This window comes from Polypterus senegalus, chromosome 14 (assembly GCF_016835505.1).
Source record: "Polypterus senegalus isolate Bchr_013 chromosome 14, ASM1683550v1, whole genome shotgun sequence".
In the NCBI taxonomy this organism is placed as follows: Eukaryota; Metazoa; Chordata; class Cladistia; order Polypteriformes; family Polypteridae; genus Polypterus; species Polypterus senegalus.
Window position 1 is genome coordinate 127,376,912 of NC_053167.1, and position 16,617 is coordinate 127,393,528.

General features: G+C 41.1%; 1 protein-coding gene across 2 annotated transcripts in view; it reads right to left on the minus strand.

Annotated features, from left to right (window-relative positions):
• dynlt5 (dynein light chain Tctex-type family member 5) overlaps positions 1 to 11,710 on the minus strand; it is a 19,578-nt gene extending 7,868 nt beyond the window's left edge. The window contains exons 1-3 of one of the 2 annotated variants that reach the window (XM_039735892.1): positions 11,633 to 11,710; positions 4,244 to 4,364; positions 2,566 to 2,657 (exon numbers count right to left, since the gene is read on the minus strand). In XM_039735892.1, coding sequence (XP_039591826.1) covers positions 2,566 to 2,657; positions 4,244 to 4,356 — 205 coding nt within the window. In that variant the 5' untranslated portion in view covers positions 4,357 to 4,364; positions 11,633 to 11,710. Of the gene's footprint in view, positions 1 to 2,565; positions 2,658 to 4,243; positions 4,368 to 11,632 lie in introns of both variants that reach the window. The other variant, XM_039735893.1, reaches the window with a different exon arrangement.
• Between the last annotated feature and the right edge of the window lie 4,907 nt (positions 11,711 to 16,617).

Here is a 16,617-nt window from a genome sequence, read left to right on the forward strand (position 1 = left end):
CCTCGCTACTGAACATTCCATGGTCCACTGTTAATTGTATTATAACAAAATGGAAGCAATTGGGAAGAGCAGCAACTCAGCCACAAAGTGGTAGGCCACGTTAAATCACAGAGCGGGGACAGCGCATGCTGAGGTGTGCACAGTCAATAGCTACAGACCTCCAAAAGCTGAAGAACAGTGCAGCATAGAGAGAGAGCTCCATGAAATGGGTCTCCATGGCCGAGCAGCAGCAGCCAAGCCCGAGATCACCAAGTGCAATGCAAAGCGTCAGATGCAGTGGTCTAAAGCACACCGTCATGTGTCCTCTGGAGTGATGAATCGTGCAATCTGATGGACGAGTCTGGGTTTGGCAGTTGCCAGGAGAACAGTACTTGCCTGACTGCATTGTGCCAAATGTAAAGTTTGGTGGAGGGGGGATTACTGTGTGGGGTTGTTTTTCAGTGGTTGGGCTTGGCCCCTTAGTTCTGGTGAAAGGAATTCTTAATGCTTCAGCATACAAAGCCATTTTGTACAATTTCATGCTCCCAACTTTGTGGGAACAGTTTGGGGATGGCCTCTTCCTGTTCCAACATGACTGCGCACACACCAGTGCACAAAGCAAGATCTATAAAGAAATGGATGAGCAATTTTGGTGTGGAGGAACTTGACTGGCCTGCAACATTATTCATATTATTCATATTCATTCGCACGCCTTCTTGCGCTTGTAATCAGTGACCACATTTTTTTTTCCAATCTTGCCAGTGTCCACTTTTGGGTGAATGGTGGTGTTTCTTTTGTACTCCAGGACATGCTTGGAAAGAATAGTACAGCGAGGTCAGTCCCGCGCTATATGCAATCATCAGATTCAAATGTTAACAGTTCCCACACACCCAAGGACTGTCCTTTCTACATTTACGACATGTGTACCTGTTGCAATGTACACACTTCTCTCTAAGCTGTGGTTTCTATTACATTGAAGGGGCGCCCGACACTGACTGACTGAGTTTGCTTTCCTGGGGAAGCGTCTGTCTTGAAACTTGTTAGGGGGTTGTATGTATAGCAGGCTGCTTGGGCTTATCAACACATTTAGAAGACAAAAGACACTGACAGAGAGGTCGAAGGGATTTAAGGTGGGCGGATTTACGAGTTTTTGCGTTGCCTCTGGTAATTCTAGTGTTAAAGGCATAATAGATGCAACTAAATACTCTTTTTGCCATTTGTATTTTATGTTGATACAATTTTATAGTTTAAACATGCCTAATAATACAGTAGTTCATTATTAAGTGTATTCTATGATGGACTAGTGCTTCATTCACAGTAAGTTCCTGCCTTGAGCCAATTTCATGTTTTAGGTTAATAGGAAACTCTAGACTGGCTAAGAATGACTAAGTGTGGGTAAGTGTGTCTGTGTGACTGTCCTGCAATGGAATGATACCTTGTCCAGTTCTGGTTCTTGCCTTGTATCCAATACTACCAGGATAGGTGCCTGCCCAATGCATCCCTAAAACTGATTATGAACTTTTACCAAAGCTTCAGTTTTTTGGCAGACTGAAACAAGTTTGCTTCTATTTTCTATCGTTGACAAGAACACCACTGCTGTTTGCTGTTTATATCACCACCAGAGCTCTGCCTTTATGAGGTGTTGGATTGAATTAGAAATGTCACACTCAGTGGCTCATCTAATTGCTTCCGGTCACAGCTAAGCCAAATTAATTTGCGGCTGTCTCCAGACATATAATATACACACCAGGCCCTGCGAGAACACAGAGCTCTTGAATGTTTGCCAGGTGCACCTTTTCAACCACTTAACTCTGCCGAGTCTTGGCCCCTCTTTGGCTTTTCTCACAAGTCTCCTTAATGTTTGCCCTGAGAGTTTTAAGGGACAACCTTTACTACATGGTGGTTTGACGTACTTCCTGAAAATCTAAACAAAAGTGTCTACTGGAACATCCAAACACATGGATAATGATTTGCTTCTAACCCTTTCTCTAATTGATGTATTGTTATTTTATTTAATCTTTACTCTTTCTGGAAAGCTCTTTAGTCTTCATTTTCACAGCTGCCCTTCAGATTCATAACCTGAATCATGATCCCTGAACAATGGGGTTATATTCACAAAAGTGTCTGTTATTGTAATGATTTACTAGCGTAGGCCAAGTGGAAGGCAACTGTGTCCACTTTGGGCAATTGATTTTCACCTGTGTAAACTTAAGGATTGAATACTTGTGCAAAGAGCCAGTTTCTTTTTTTTTTATCTTCTAAATACATTTTCTAAAATAAAGCAGTGTCTCATAAAAAATAGTTTTGAGTTTCAGTGCTTTGACATAAACAGCTAAGTTTCAGTGTGGGGTTTGTTTTCAGTCAGGTTACAGAATTGGTCAATGGACAATAGTTTTACAGGCAGTTTATACAATAAGAAAGTTACAGCTTCACCTATGAATGGAAGGCATCACATATAAAACATCTCGCAGGAAATTGTGCTGTGTATGAGAGATTTCACACTCCCAGGTTTACATTGTCTCACCTTGTTACTCTGAGAAGTTGCTTAACAGATAAAAACAGCACAGTTACATTTACAACCCTTACCTAACTGATACGTGTTCTCCATTTGAACAGCAGGTCGAGGAATGTCTTCATGATGGCCGGGCTCATCGATATAAGAGACAGTACTCAGAGAGCTGTGAGGAACAATTGAAAAATATGAGCAGAAGGCAGACAGGGGAACCCACCAGGTCACACTTGCCAGGATTGTCTTCACAGTTGATAACACTTCTTGTGTTCTGTTAGAACTAATCTATCTTCTCTTAGCAAGAAGTCAATCTCTGGGTGGTACAAACATTAATCTAATAAATAACTAACACATCAGATGCAAAAAAATGTCATTCTACTAACATTTGTATAGAGTCCTTCTAAATACAAACTATAATATCTCAATAGGCGGTGTGCCACCTTTATGGCTAAGGCCTGTGAAGTGCAGGGACACGGGTTCTCAGATGCTCTGTTTTGTTCCCACATCTATTTTACATACTACACATGTTAGATAATGGATGAATGAGCATTAAATTTTTTTTAAGAACTCCTGTAAGTATGGGTAATCAGTTTGGTCTTTCATATTAATTTTCTATTTGAATCAGCATCTCATCTACAGTAGAACCTCTGGTCACAAACATTTCCAAACACGGACAAATCAGGTTACGATCAAAATGTTTGCCAAACTTTTGCATCTGTTCACGACCACACTCTCTGGTGGTGAACAAAAACACTGGCGGCCAGTTTCCCTTCCGGTTCGTACGTGCCAATGAATTCCGTACATGTTCAGTCTCTCCCTGTACGTCGTTCTCGGTCAGCTGTTCAGTCTCTCCCTGTACGTCGTTCTCGGTCAGACGTGCGTGCATTCACTGTGAACTCTGTATTCGATTTCGTGTGCTTTTGCATTAATTTTGCAATTAACCATGGCCTCTAAGCAAGTGAAGAGTGGTAGTGTTGGTGAGAAGAAAGGTTCAAAGAAAACTGAAATCCAATTAAATAAAAAAACCATTGAAAAATATGAGCATGGCATTCATGTTACCGTTCTTGCCGCCAAGTACAAGAAGTCGAAATCTACTAGAAATCTATCGATTTCTGAAACGAAATCTTCCTTTGTGGTGCTGGACTCTCCCTCAAAACTGTAATCTCCTCTCCACACAGCTTCCTCCTTACTTCCTTCATGCCAGAACTCGACTCATGCAAGGTTAGTTTTCTTGGTTGTTTATGGTTAGTTTTTGTATAAATTAAGGATTTTTCAAACTTTCATTTTTTTCCCCTGTGCTTGTTTACAGCAAGCGGTTCGTAAGGGTGTAGCGCAAACTCTTGCAATGTTAGTTTTCTCAGTGTTATTCAATGTTTTTACATTTAGTTTACTTTTACACTGTGCATTCTATGGTATAATTAACTATTTTTGTGCTTAAAAATCTTAAAACAATATATTTACATACAGTTCGTATGGGCTGGAACAGATTAATTGTATTTACATACAATCTTATGGGGAAATTACGTTCGGGTCGTGACCAAACTGGGTCACATCCAGAGTTTTGGCATGAATTACGGTCGTGACCAGAGGTACCACTGTATATGTCTACTAAAAGACCACTTTAGCAGCACGAAGATTTTGTGTCCATCGTACTCCTCCCCTCTTATCTTCATTGAGTACCTGCAATCTTGGGTTTTACTATCTATCTCAAGTGATTGGCGACAGAGCTTCAGATACATGAGAAAGTCCTCTTACTCTTTGTTCTTGGCAGTGGTTTCCTTGGCTTTCACTTCATGGCTACCGAGTGAAGAAATGCTTCCTCTCTTCTTCAGCAGCCGGGCGGCCTTGTCTTTTGCTGCGTCAGACATGATCAGATCTACCAAAACAAAAAAAAAGGTTTCAGAGAAATTAATAACATGCTATTTTAGGATGCAAGAACTTTTCATTCCTTTTAATGCTGAACGCCATGGCTGGAGGTGACTTTCAATGGGATGAGAATGGCATTAATAAATTAAGTTGGAAGTTGGTCTCGTCCGTTATGGGAGATGAACGTCTGAAGCAGAACTCCGTTAGCAGCTGTGTTATTTTTTCTCTTTTTTTATCATCCCAAGATATTCTGTATTTACTCAGCCTGAGGAGGTTCAATTACAGTATATGCACGCATATATGAACGACCAGCAGAAAAACATCACAGAAAGAAATGGAAAAGACAGCTAAAACTTCATTCAAGCCTTGACAGGCATCAAGTCCAAGCTCAAAGTATGGCCTGCCAGAGACTGACCTGCAACAGATAGGCGAAACGACAGATTTCCCGGGACCTGACGCTGCTGCATCGTTTCCAGCCGAAAGCAAAAGTAGGAGCAAAAATGCAAGCAAGTCGGGACAAGAGAGCTTGTCGATTCCAGAAGATTTACTGAAACAGAAAATGGCCTTACTGTCCTCATTGTCAACTACTCCCTGCGAGCCGGTAACATCAACTCCAACTGGGCCTGACACTTCACCTGCACAGCACGGAGAAGACCGAAACGATCTGTCCAAACTGAAGGTAATGATTGCCACAATGGCCACCGCTCAAAACATAAAGGAGCTCAAGAATGATAAAAAGAAAGATATAAAGAAAGAAATCTACTCTCTCTATATATAAAACCCTAACCCTAAAAGTACAACAATTTTGTGCAATGATTTTATGTGACGTTTTTTTTAAATCAGGCTTATTTTAATATCTACATAGCATATACTGTATGTTTGGTATCACTCGTTTCAGAATTTATCAAACTTTAATGTGATGTTGTTAGATTTTCAGATTCTTATTTTGTTTTTTAAATTATAAACTAAAAAATATCAAGAACTCATGTCCCAGACAGATCTCTGTGCCAAGAGATTTAACCATGCCTGGGGGCTGGAGATAAAAGACAAAGAGTAGGACAGCTTTTGTACAGGCTTTTAAATGTTCGAAACGCTGCGCGAGATGCAGATCACACTGCACGGCAGCAGCAGCTGCAAGACAGCAGCCGATCGAGCAAAGAGGAGGTAAATAAAAACTGTATTTGTGTCCCATCGTATCACCATTTAAGAGGGGGTTTCGGAGGAGCGACTGCATCTTCTTGGGGTGCGTTAAGCCCCCCTCTTCACAACCCGAGTGGCAGAGACATGAAGTGGCTGGCGCGTAGTGCAGGCCGGGAGGGAGGGCAAGCAAAGCAAGCAGGGGGGAACCCCCTAGTAAATGATAAAAGGAAAGAAATACAGGACATACACAAGACAAACGAGTAGCTGCTTCAGGACATTAAACACCAGGAAAAACATTTAAGTAATCCCTTTGAGGCAAACTTTAAATTTTGAGGAAAAAATACAGGCATTAATAAATTAAAAACAAATTGTCACATATGTACTGGCTTGGCTGTAACATAAATACTGATACATTCGGGGAGAGGTGGGTGTTGAGTAATAACAAATCACACAAAACAGAAACCCCTGTTCACTGCCTTTTGTGAGGCATTTATTAAAATAAAAACATTAAAAAAAATTTAAAACATAATAGTAATTTGATAAGTTGGACTGGCTGAGCTAAAGCTCCATTTATGATCAGTCCTGGCTTGTACCTGTTGCTGTATGCATAAACGTTGGCCTCTCATATACGGTATACAGCAAAAAAAGTGGGCAAAAAGAATGGGGTAAAGAGATTTCATCCATTATAATTTTTTTAAAATAGGTCTAAAGAATATGACCTTGCAGAGCTTCTTGAAGTAGCACAAACTAGGAACTTAAGGCTGCCAAAGTTGTTTTTTTATGGTCCTTCAGGCTAATCCACTTCCTATTTTGCTTATTTATAACAAAGAAAACAGATAAAATGTTTAAAATGAGTTGGCTCCAAACATATTAGTTATTTCTTCCATGAATTTATATAAAGTATATTTCAGCCAGCATACCTATCCATACCAGGAACCCCAGTCATCTAAAACGGTTGTGTTTGAATACGTAAAACGAACTCACAGAGCAATTTTTGACATAAAGTAATAAATGACTACACATGTCCTAGAAAATATTTACACTAGGACACTAGACTCCAGAAATGCATGGTCAAAAAAAAATTAATAAAAACAGTCCATGCACATTAATGACTAAACAAGTGACTAATAAATAGTGAAAAAATATTCATTAAAATCTCAATGAATAGAAAAGAAAAACAAATCACAATAAAATCTTCCCTTTTTTCAGGTCAAAAGGAACCCCGGTTTGGCTTACAGAACAGACCTCTCTCTTTCTTGAAATTTCATCAGTTAGTTTCGGCTGCTACACATCCAACAATTACATCTCCTGGTCCCAGTGGGGAGAAAAAAAAAGCCCACCTTCCTAGCACTGTTTGCTTATTTAAACTTGTAGTGTGGGGCTGGGACCCTTGCCCGGCCGGGAGGCCTCCACGCTGGAAGAACCAGGGGAGCAAGCGTGGACAATAGACTAGATGGCAACCCCCTTGGGTTGCAGCGGTGCCTCGGACTCCCACAGGGCTTCATGGGAGTTGGAGTTTGGTGCAGCCCTGTTGGGATCTGCAGGCGCCTCCAGGGGGTGCTGCAGCTGGAGTTGCTGAACCCTTATGGGCAGTCCTTCTGCCACACCTGGAAGTGTTGCCAGAAATGAAGCCATCAAGCACTTCGGAGTGCTTTATAAAAGGAGCCAGCAGCCACCACTCTGGAGGCCAGAGTCGAGAGGAGGAAGACGAAGCTTGCAGAGGAGGAGTGGAGGAAGAATAAGAAAAATATAAAAGTATTGTGTGGAATTGTGCTTGTGGGTTCTGTGTTGTGTCTGTGGGTATGGGGAAAATGCAGCCCACAGATAAAGAAAATAAATAATTATTTGATGGCGAGTGGTAGCGTTGCTGCCTCGCAGTTAGGAGACCGGGTTCGCTTCCGGGTCCTCCTGTGTGGAGTTTGCATGTTCTCCCGTGTCTGCATGGGTTTCCTCCGGCGCTCCGGTTTCCTCCCACAATCCAAAGACATGCAGGTTAGGTGGATTGGTGATTCTAAATTGGCCCTAGTGTGTGTGTGTTTGTGTGTGTCCTGCGGTGGGTTGGCACCCTGCCCAGGATTGGTTCCTACCTTGTGCCCTGTGTTGGCTGGAATTGGCTCCAGCAGACCCCCGTGACCCTATTCGGATTCAGCGGGTTAGACAATGGATGGATGGATGGATGGATTTATAAGTGTGCCTCCCATGACTGTCTGTGTCGGGTCGGCGCTCATATAGCGCCTTTTTGTCACACACTATAAAACAACCACAGATCCATTTTAAGCATTTTGAAACAGTATGGTAAACTCTTAGGATAAAGGTTTAAACAGACAATGCCATAATCATTTCTATCATCAGGCACATTAGCTTTGGGACGTGTGTGGATTTGCAACAGAGCTGTACAGTAAAATGACCTGACCTGACTGTACCTGCTGCAGTGATAATCAGACTCAATTTGACCAAAATTTAAGAAATATTCATATTTGAAAAATGGCCCTCAGATTGTTGCAGTCCTATACCAGTGTACACTGCTAACAAAGAAGCAACAGAAATAGTCATGTTGGTCTAGGATTTGTTACCCAATAATTTCCTCTTATCTACTGTCCTCATATGAAGGAGAGAGATGGTGCTTTGTGGTGGATTTAACCCTTTGGACATGGTTTGCAATCTGCTGCCCTAACATCTGTAACTGAAAACACATTAAAGAAGGTGCTGCTTCTCAAACTAACACAATTATATGGGGATAATTGTGTTTTACAACTAATGTTTCTAGAATAAATTCCAGATTACCATGCACTGGGCAGCACGGTGGCGCAGTGGGTAGCGCTGCTGCCTCGCAGTTAGGAGACCCAGGTTTACTTCCTGGGTCTTCCCTGCATGGAGTTCACATGTTCTCGTGTGCCCGGGGGTTTGTTTCCTGCCTTGCGCCCTGTGTTGGCTGGGATTGGCTCCAGCAGACCCCCCGTGACCCTGTAGTTAGGATATAGTGGGTTGGATAATGGATGGATGGATGCACTGGAATAAGACGTTGATGCTATTAATACAGTATTTGTTGAACCTCTGAGTAGCAACTGCTGTGTTTAGCTGGTAACCTGATGATTAAAAGCGAAAATACAATGCGAGATATACAGAACTCCAAAATTAATTACAACGTGTTGTGAAGTCTGCCGAGAAAATAATTGGCTGTACTCTTCCATCTGTTGCAGACCTTGCGTCATAAATAATGTCAAAAGAATTATCACTGACTTCTGCCACAAAGATCAAAACTTGTTCCAAAAAATACCCTCTGGTAAATGCTTTAGGTCAATTAAAACTAATACTAAGAGACACCTAAACGGTTTCTTCCCCAGAGCCCTTGCAAACTAACAATTTAGCCTGTCTTCCATGCTTATGTGTGTGTTCTCTCATACATGAAGATGTGACACTCTACACATACACACTCTTCACACATGCGCTTTCACTTGCATATCTCCTTAATAATTGCATTATTCTGTTGCTGTTTATAATGTACTTTGTTTCAATTATGTGACTTGCTTGTGGTGTTGTGTTGTAAGTTACGTTAGTTAAATTAGTTAAAATAGTGGTTCTAATTCTAATGCATTTCCAAACCCACTTAACAGATTTCAAGGTGATTGGGAGCCACAGTCAATCCCAACAGCTGTAGGTAATAACCTTAGAGAGAGTGCCAAGGCCTAACTATGCACACATCTACTGGCAGTGTGGCATAGTGGTTAGGCCTCTTGACTTCATATCCTCAGGCTGTGGGTTCAAATCCAGCTAGTGACACTGTGACCATGAACAAGCCACTTCCCTACCTGTTTGAAAATCCATGAAATAAAGACATCAACCAAATAAGTAACTCAGAAATGCCACTTTAACTAAAATACATATCGTTGGAAATGTGGTAGGAAAATCAGATTGCCTAAAAAAATAACCAGACTGCCTTGCAAACTCAAACTCAGTGGAATTCAAAGCCAGGACTCTGGATCTGTGAGCCAGTAGCAGCACTACCCACTGTCCCTTAGTATATTAACATGACATTAAATTTAAAGTACACACATAAACATACTCTTATTCTTGAAGCTTATCACACCTACTGTAGGTCTATGTGTAAGGTTAAGACAATCAACATTTTTCAGTGCAGAGTCACGGGATTCACAGCTTGCTCAGTTGCATTGGGTGTAAGACAGCATTAAACTCAGTTTAGACTTCCTGATGAACCATTTAGACAATTCAAATTTTTTATGAGACGTGCACAGAGGCCAAAAGCCCAATCTGGCAAAGAATGTAAGATACAAAAGAATATATGTGCAACAGAAAAAAAAAATCTCTCTATTATATAAAAAAATCTTAGGACGAGACGTGACTTTTTGAGAGACTTTTTGGAATGAAGTCCGGTGAGACGGAGACTTTTGCCATTAGATTCTTTCAAGTCACACCCTACTTACAACCATTTTCAAACAAGACCACAGTCATCTAACCTCTCAGTTGTGTGAATGCTTTTGTCAGACACACTTTCTGCACTCTCAGCTCTTATAACTTTTATCAGGACAATAATTTTATAAGTTCTAGACACGTCAATAACTAAGCAAGGAAGAAAGAGCAGGGATAAACATTTGAAAAAGTCTGGTAATTTATTAGAGATAAAGAAACTTAATTCACTCACGGACAATTATATGCTGCGTTGTCATGATGCAAGTCCAAACACTGAATCAAAATTCAATACTTCAATTCCAAATATTGTTTTTACTGAAGTTTTAAAGTAAAAGTGAAAATACTGCATATGTAACAATACCCATGAAAATAACAATCTCTTTAAATTGTATATCCGGTTATCCAAAGCCGGGGGTGGGTGAGTGAAGCGAACAGGGGGCAGAGCCCCGTTGTATAAATAACAAAATGACTTTATTAATATGATTAGGAAGAAATTGACACATACAGTTCTTTAGCAACACTTGACACAAATTCAGCACACTTTATTTATGACTGGACTTCAATCAGATAAGAATTTAAGGTTCTTTTTTGAAAGGACACGGTCCAAGAAATTACAAACACAAAGTTCAATGGGCTTAAATTGAAAAATCTAAATTAAAGAATCATTAGATGAGTAATAGAATGATTTTGTGAGTGGGAGGATATTGGGTGGAAAGGGAAAAATTGTTTTGATGTGTTGGAGTTTTGCTGGAGTTTTTTTTCCTCCTCCTCCTCGTCAGCTAACCATGTTTTTTTTCTCTGTTATATTCCATATAATAGTATTGCCCAATCTTGTGTGTTATACTTTATATTAACTCCCTTATTATGTCATCTTGTAAAGCACTTTGAGCTACACTGTCAATAGCACTAAAATCTGCTATTTAAATAAATGTTGTTGTTGATACTCTTTAGGATTAATTGAATTTGATAGGTGTAGCTTCTAAATGTTATTGGAATAAAATGAAAAAATAAATAAACCCGTGCCTGTATATTCTGTACATTTGCATAAGTTTTCCCCCTAACCAGGCTAACTCTCCCGATTTGACCATCAGGAAACTCCACACTGATTGCCAGGATTACGTCAGCCATTATTATACTCTGCACCTTTTACAGACAACATCAAAATTGTTTCTGGAAATAATAAAATAACTAGAATAAGTAATAAAAATATAACAAAACTAAGCACCCAAAGCTTGGCATTAAATAAGACTCAGAAATAAGTGACAAGTTGGAAGCAGTGTAACAGTAAAAGCGATACGACCGACTTAAAAATCAAATATTGTATTCACCGAGTTCTGAAACGAAAGGGAGAATGGGCGAGGCAACCGGTGGGATAGGAACGTAAGCGTCACGGAGAGAAGAAGCAAATCTGAACCGATATTGTTACCTTACATATGTGTCAGACGAGCCGAAAGCCCACTTCCATAAAAAAAAAAATCTCCCAGTTTAGTCGGGGTGAGTTATTAATTGTCAGGTGCAAAGAGAACTCGCAACAGTCCAGAATAAAGAGTGTAAGGACAAAAAACTGGGAGATCAGACTCCAGAAATTCCTAACCCTTTTAGGCGGCTCCTTAGACGCGACGAAACGGCACGAATGTTCCCATTTCAGGCTTTCGGTTTTTGTTATATTAATTTATAAAAATTTTGCAGGCTTTGTCAACGAACACTTACCAGCTTGGTGAGCGCAGCAGCAGCAGCAAACAGGAAACGGCAGGCTGCGAGACTCGACTAGAGCGTCCCGTTACCGTGGCAACGCGGCTGACTTGTTTTCCGGAAGCAAACTTTAGCGCGCGGGCTCGGTGATGAGGTGAGTGTGTGTCAGCAGGTCAGTTAATCGCAATATGACATTTTGGATGTAACCGCCGATACAGACCGATTCCTTCTGTCAATTAACGTCGTGAGTCTTAACTGGAAAGTTGTATATGAGAAGCGTCTCATTCTGCCGAAAACAGCAGTCTGGATTAACAGATACTATACATTGAAGAAAGACGATTTTTATCATGTACTGGACAGGTCATGTGATGTTTATTGGACCCTTTAGTTTTTTAATGGTTTAATTAATAAATTTCATTTACTATTTTAAAGTTCATGCAGTGAATTAGTTGTGTTGGCGTGTAGGCTAAACGTCCATGCAATGGCAAGAAAATTATAAATAATGTATTCTTGAGAATAAATTGAAAATAAACTGAGGATATACACAAAATAATATACTGACAGAGGAAAAATAACTGCAGTACCCTCTGAAACATCTCGATCGGGGAACACACCGGTTTTGCGGTCTCTTTTTGTAATTATAAAAACATACACACGCGCGAGTTCACGTGCACATGCGCACCAACATGCATCAAAATCACGTGATTATTAAACACGGGAACATACCTTGCAATTGAGAGCATTTAACAGTCATGCTAATAAGTTGCTTCGGTGGGTTGGCACCCTGCCCTGGATTGGTTCCTGCCTTGTGCCCTGTGTTGGCTGGGATTGGCTCCAGCAGACCCCCATGACCCTGTGTTCGGATTCAGCGGGTTAGAAAATGGATGGATGGTTAATAAGTTGCTTAGGAGGTCTTTAAAGTTAATATCTATGAGCCCAAGCTGTGTGGTAAAAATGTAATAATCCAATATAAAAATGTCCAAAATAAAATTGGCAGCAGGTAATTTTTACTGATGAATTAGACAAGCCACGTCAGTATGGATAGATGGGTCATGTCAGTCAAGTCAGGTTGTGGAGCATGCACTGGTACAGCATGTTGCTGCACCAACCACTCAACGAAATAGCTCAGGATCCTGGTTGGCTACCCCCCAGGCAGACACGCGGTCCAGTCCCACCCTCCGGAAATGACCCTCTATCTGCCGCAGCCAGGGGTTATGTGGGCATCCCCTTGGCCTGGTCCAGCCACTCAGGTCTTCAACAATGATGATCCTGTGAGCCGAATCACCCTTTGGGAATCGCACCACATGGTTGTAGTGCCATAACTGATGCTCGCTCACAGTGCAGGTAATGTGCCTCATTCAGGACTCCATGAGCAACCACTCGTTCGACACAAAGTCAAACCAGCGGTACCCAAGGATACTCTAAAGAGACCCAGTACCAGAGGAGTCCAGTCTTCTTCTCAGGTCACTGAATAGCGTCCATGTCTCACAACCATATATATACAACCATTCCTGCCTGGATGGATGCACTGGAATAAGACGTTGATGCTATTAATACAGTATTTGTTGAACCTCTGAGAAGCAACTGCTGTGTTTAGCTGGTAACCTAATGATTAAAAGCGAAAATACAATGCGAGATATACAGAACTCCAAAATTAATCACAACGTGTTGTGAAGTCTGCCGAGAAAATAATTGGCTGTACTCTTCCATCTGTTGCAGACCTTGCGTCATAAATAATGTCAAAAGAATTATCACTGACTTCTGCCACAAAGATCAAAACTTGTTCCAAAAAATACCCTCTGGTAAATGCTTTAGGTCAATTAAAACTAATACTAAGAGACACCTAAACGGTTTCTTCCCCAGAGCCATAGCCCTTGCAAACTAATAATTTAGCCTGTCTTCCATGCTTATTTGTGTGTTCTCTCATACATGAAGATGTGACACTCTACACATACACACTCTTCACACATGCGCTTTCACTTGCATATCTCCTTAATAATTGCATTATTCTGCTGCTGTTTATAATGTACTTTGTTTCAATTATGCGACTTGCTTGTGGTGTTGTGTTGTAAGTTACGTTAGTTAAATTAGTTAAAATAGTGGTTCTAATTCTAATGCATTTCCAAACCCACTTAACAGATTTCAAGGTGATTGGGAGTCACAGTAATAACCTTAGAGAGAGTGCCAAGGCCTAACTATGCACACATCTACTGGCAGTGTGGCATAGTGGTTAGGCCTCTTGACTTCATATCCTCAGGCTGTGGGTTCAAATCCAGCTAGTGACACTGTGACCATGAACAAGCCACTTCCCCTACCTGTTTGAAAATCCATGAAATAAAGACATCAACCAAATAAGTAACTCAGAAATGCCACTTTAACTAAAATACATATCGTTGGAAATGTGGTAGGAAAATCAGATTGCCTAAAAGAATAACCAGACTGCCTTGCAAACTCAAACTCAGTGGAATTCAAAGCCAGGACTCTGGATCTGTGAGCCAGCAGCAGCACTACCCACTGTCCCTTAGTATATTAACATGACATTAAATTTAAAGTACACACATAAACATACTCTTATTCTTGTAGCTTATCACACCTACTGTAGGTCTATGTGTAAGGTTAAGACAATCAACATTTTTCAGTGCAGAGTCACGGGGATTCACAGCTTGCTCAGTTGCATTGGGTGTAAGACAGCATTAAACTCAGTTTAGACTTCCTGATGAACCATTTAGACAATTCAAATTTTTTATGAGACGTGCACAGAGGCCAAAAGCCCAATCTGGCAAAGAATGTAAGATACAAAAGAATATATGTGCAACAGAAAAAAAAAAAAATCTCTCTATTATATAAAAAAATCTTAGGACGAGACGTGACTTTTTGAGAGACTTTTTGGAATGAAGTCCGGTGAGACGGAGACTTTTGCCATTAGATTCTTTCAAGTCACACCCTACTTACAACCATTTTCAAACAAGACCACAGTCATCTAACCTCTCAGTTGTGTGAATGCTTTTGTCAGACACACTTTCTGCACTCTCAGCTCTTATACATTTTATCAGGACAATAATTTTATAAGTTCTAGACACGTCAATGACTAAGCAAAGAAGAAAGAGCAGTGTTAGGTAGATTGCCCAGAGGGGACTGGGCGGTCTCATGGTCTGGAATCCCTACAGATTTTATTTTTTTCTGCAACCGTCTGGAGTTTTTTTTTTGTTTTTTTCTGTCCCCCCTGGCCATTGGACCTTACTCTTATTCTATGTTAATTAATGTTGACTTATTTTGTTTTCTTATTGTGTCTTTTATTTTTCTATTCTAGATAGATAGATAGATAGATAGATAGATACTTTATTAATCCCAAGGGAAATTCACATAATCCAGCAGCAGTATACTGATACAAAGAAACAATATTAAATTAAATAATAATAAAATGAAAAGAATTAAAATAAAATTAATGTTCGCATTTACTCCCGGGTGAAATTGAAGAGTCGCAATAGTGTGGGGAGGAACGATCTCCTCAGTCTGTCAGTGGAGCAGGACGGTGACAAAAGTCTGTCACTGAAGCTACTCCTCTGTCTGGAGATGACACTGTTCAGTGGATGCAGTGGATTCTTCATGATTGACAGGAGTTTACTTAAGCCGTCGCTCTGCCACAGATGTTAAACTGTCCAACTTTAATCCTACAATGGAGCCTGCCTTCTTAACAAGTTTGTCCAGGCGTGAGGCGTCTTTCATCTTTATGCTGCCACCCCAGCACACCACCGCGTAGAAGAGGGCACTCGCCACAACCGTCTGGTAGAACATCTGCAGCATCTTACTGCAGATGTTGAAGGATGCCAACCTTCTCAGAAAGTATAGTCTGCTTTGACCTTTCTTACATAGAGCATCAGTATTGGCAGTCCAGTCCAATTTGTCATCCAGCTGCACTCCCAGATATTTAAAGGTCTGCACCCTCTGCACTCAGTCACCTCTGATGATCACAGGGTCCATGAGGGGCCTAGGCCTCCTAAAATCCACCACCAGCTCCTTGGTCTTGCTGGTGTTAAGGTGTAAGTGGTTTGAGTCGCACCATTATGTCTTTATTATGTAAAGCACTTTAAGCAACTTTTTTTACTTTAAGCTACTGTTTGTACTGTTTGTACATAACTGATGCTCGCTCACAATGCAGGTAATGTGCCTCATTCAGGACTCCATGAGCAGCCACTCATTCGAAACAAAGTCAAACCAGCGGTACCCAAGGATACTCTAAAGAGACCCAGTACCAGAGGAGTCCAGTCTTCTTCTCAGGTCACTGGATAGCGTCCATGTCTCACAACCATATAGCAAGACAGGAAGCACCAGGACTCTAAAAACTTGGACTTTCATCCTTTTTCAGAGATATCAGGAGTGCCACACACCCCTTTCCAGTGACTTCATGACCCCTGATGCTCTCCCAATCCGTCTACTGACTTCATAGGAAGAGTCACCAGAGACATGAATGTCACTGCCAAGGTGAACCTCTCAACAAGGTCAACACTCTCTCCACAAACAGACACACTGCTGATGGCCGTGCCCAAGAGGTCATTAAAGGCCTGGATCTTTGGTTTTTATCAGGACACTCACAAGCCCAGACACTCAGACTCCTCGCTCAGTCTCTCGAGCTCCCTAATCAGAGCCTCCATTGACTCGGTGAAGATCACAGCATTATCAGCAAAGTCAAGATCCGTGATTCTTTCTTCACCAACGGATGCCCCACAACTGCTGGACCCCATGACCCTGCCCAACACCCAGTCCATGCAAGCATTGAACTGAGTAGTAACAAAACACACCCCTGAGAAACCCCAGAATCAACTGGGAAAAACGCAGAGGGTCTGCCTCCTCTCTGCACAGTACTCCCAGTACCAGTGGACAGGCCGGCCATGACATCCATGATAGATGGGTGCAGAGGATTAATAATATCAGTTGTTTAGCTTCACAATAAAAACATTTTTTACCCCCCAGAGTTAAGGAAGTACCATTTGAAATGTTTACGG